The following is a 1,831-nucleotide window of genomic DNA, read 5'->3' on the forward strand; positions in this document are numbered from 1 at the left end:
CTAGATGTCGATGGTCCAAATGCTCAAAAGTAATATGGCCGCTGCCTTGATTCGAAGCCGTTTCGGGTGCATTCCACCTAACGTTCGCAATGTTCAGATTGCTCGCGTGTCGTTCCACTTAATGCTCGCAATGTCCATCAGGCAGTGCTTGTGACTAACTTCAGACCGTTCAAATGAACGCTCGCAATGCTCGCACTAAGGCGTCGTCTACAATACACGGAGTAAGAAGTAAGAGTAAGAAATTGACCAATCACAGTCGATTATTCTTCTCACATTCGACTGTGATTGGTCAATTTCTTACTCTTACTTCTTACTCCGTGTATTGTAGATGACGCCTTAAGTCCGGATCTACAATAGGGTTTTAAGCCTTAAACCATAAGAAATGGGCGAATCACAGTCGCTTATTCTTCTCGGATTCGACTGTAATTGGTCAATTTCTTACGGCTTAAGGCTTAAAACACCTATTGTAGATCCGGGGTAAGAGATGGGTCGACGTGAGCGTTTAACCCACAATGCATTATATCTGATAATTTCGCGCGTTCATACCAGTGGATGTAAGGTTAAGGATTAATTTAGTCGTAATTACGATTTACGAAATTTGTTATTGTGACCCAATTAAAATGGAAAAGATTTCATTATATGATAAAGACAATAATAAAGTATACGACGTAATGTTATCTTCTGAAGATGCACGTCATGCTGCTAAAGGTAAGATAAAGAATTATTAATTATACAATTGTTACGATAGCAGATAATGTTACGATTATACTTCTTCAAATTAAATATTTCTTTAAAGGAAGTTTCTTCATAATTGGCTGGCACCCAGTTGGACATGGCTCAGTTGGACACGAGCCACTCACAGTGCTTGAAACTAAAAAGCTCCTAAGCACCGGTCGCTGTGATTGGTGGTGTCCAATCGAGCCGTGGTCAATCGGAATCACCCCGGTAAAACACATCTTGCAGTGTCTTCATATATCATATTTTTAAAGTCCTTTTAAAACCTACGAAAACCCAGGACAATATATTTCATCCGTGCATATGCAGAAGCATTATAGAAAACCAAACTTTTCGGATTCAACCCAAGAGTAGAGAAATGGTAAAGGAAATGTTAATGGAAAAGGCTTATATAATAATTACATGGTTTTATGTTTGAATAATTATATATTTTATTCTAATAGTCTTTTATGTAATTTAATTTATGATAATATCAATCTTTCTAATTTTGTGTAGATATCGTCTTTGCTACTACTCTTTTAAATGCAGCCATTATGGATAAAACTATTACAGATCAAAATAAGAAAGTGTCAGAGGACTTAAATATATGTAATACACAGTTTGATTCAATGTCAGAAGCCTCTGATATAAACAGTGTTATTGAGTTAACAGACAATGAAGAGAGTAAGTTTTAAATATTTGAATGGTTATTTTCTTTAATATCTCTTTTTATTTTAACGTTGTGCTTATTTTTAACTTTGTTAATTATTTTTTAACAAATATATGTTTAATTCTATATTATATTTATATAGGTTCTATATTTCGATGCGTTTGTGCTTCTTTTATTACGAACATATGAGGAGATGGAAGAAAAGTTCACTAATGGGAAATGTTCCCATAAGAAATGTTGGGAATTAATTTCTGAAGTATCGAAGAAAAAGGGATACAATGTTACAGGATGTCAATGTGCCTCAAAATTTAGAAGTTTGAAAAAGACCTATAAATCGATTAAAGATCATAATTCTAAATCAGGAAATAATCGACGAACATGGCAGCATTTTGAGGTAATCTTTTTTACATGATCTCTCCTATAATCTATTATATTCAAAATTAAATA

The 1,831-nt window shown here is 34.1% G+C and overlaps 1 protein-coding gene across 1 annotated transcript in view; it reads left to right on the forward strand.

Moving 5' to 3' along the window:
- The first annotated feature begins 921 nt into the window (after window positions 1-921).
- The window catches only part of LOC108770298 (uncharacterized), a 1,937-nt gene continuing 1,027 nt past the window's right edge, over window positions 922-1,831 (forward strand). The window contains exons 1-3 of the mRNA XM_018521803.1: window positions 922-1,096; window positions 1,231-1,398; window positions 1,527-1,778. Coding sequence (XP_018377305.1) covers window positions 1,390-1,398; window positions 1,527-1,778 — 261 coding nt within the window. The 5' untranslated portion in view covers window positions 922-1,096; window positions 1,231-1,389. The remainder of the gene's footprint in view (window positions 1,097-1,230; window positions 1,399-1,526; window positions 1,779-1,831) is intronic.

Source organism: Trachymyrmex cornetzi, unplaced genomic scaffold, assembly GCF_001594075.2.
Source record: "Trachymyrmex cornetzi isolate Tcor2-1 unplaced genomic scaffold, Tcor1.1 scaffold1238, whole genome shotgun sequence".
Taxonomy (NCBI): Eukaryota; Metazoa; Arthropoda; class Insecta; order Hymenoptera; family Formicidae; genus Trachymyrmex; species Trachymyrmex cornetzi.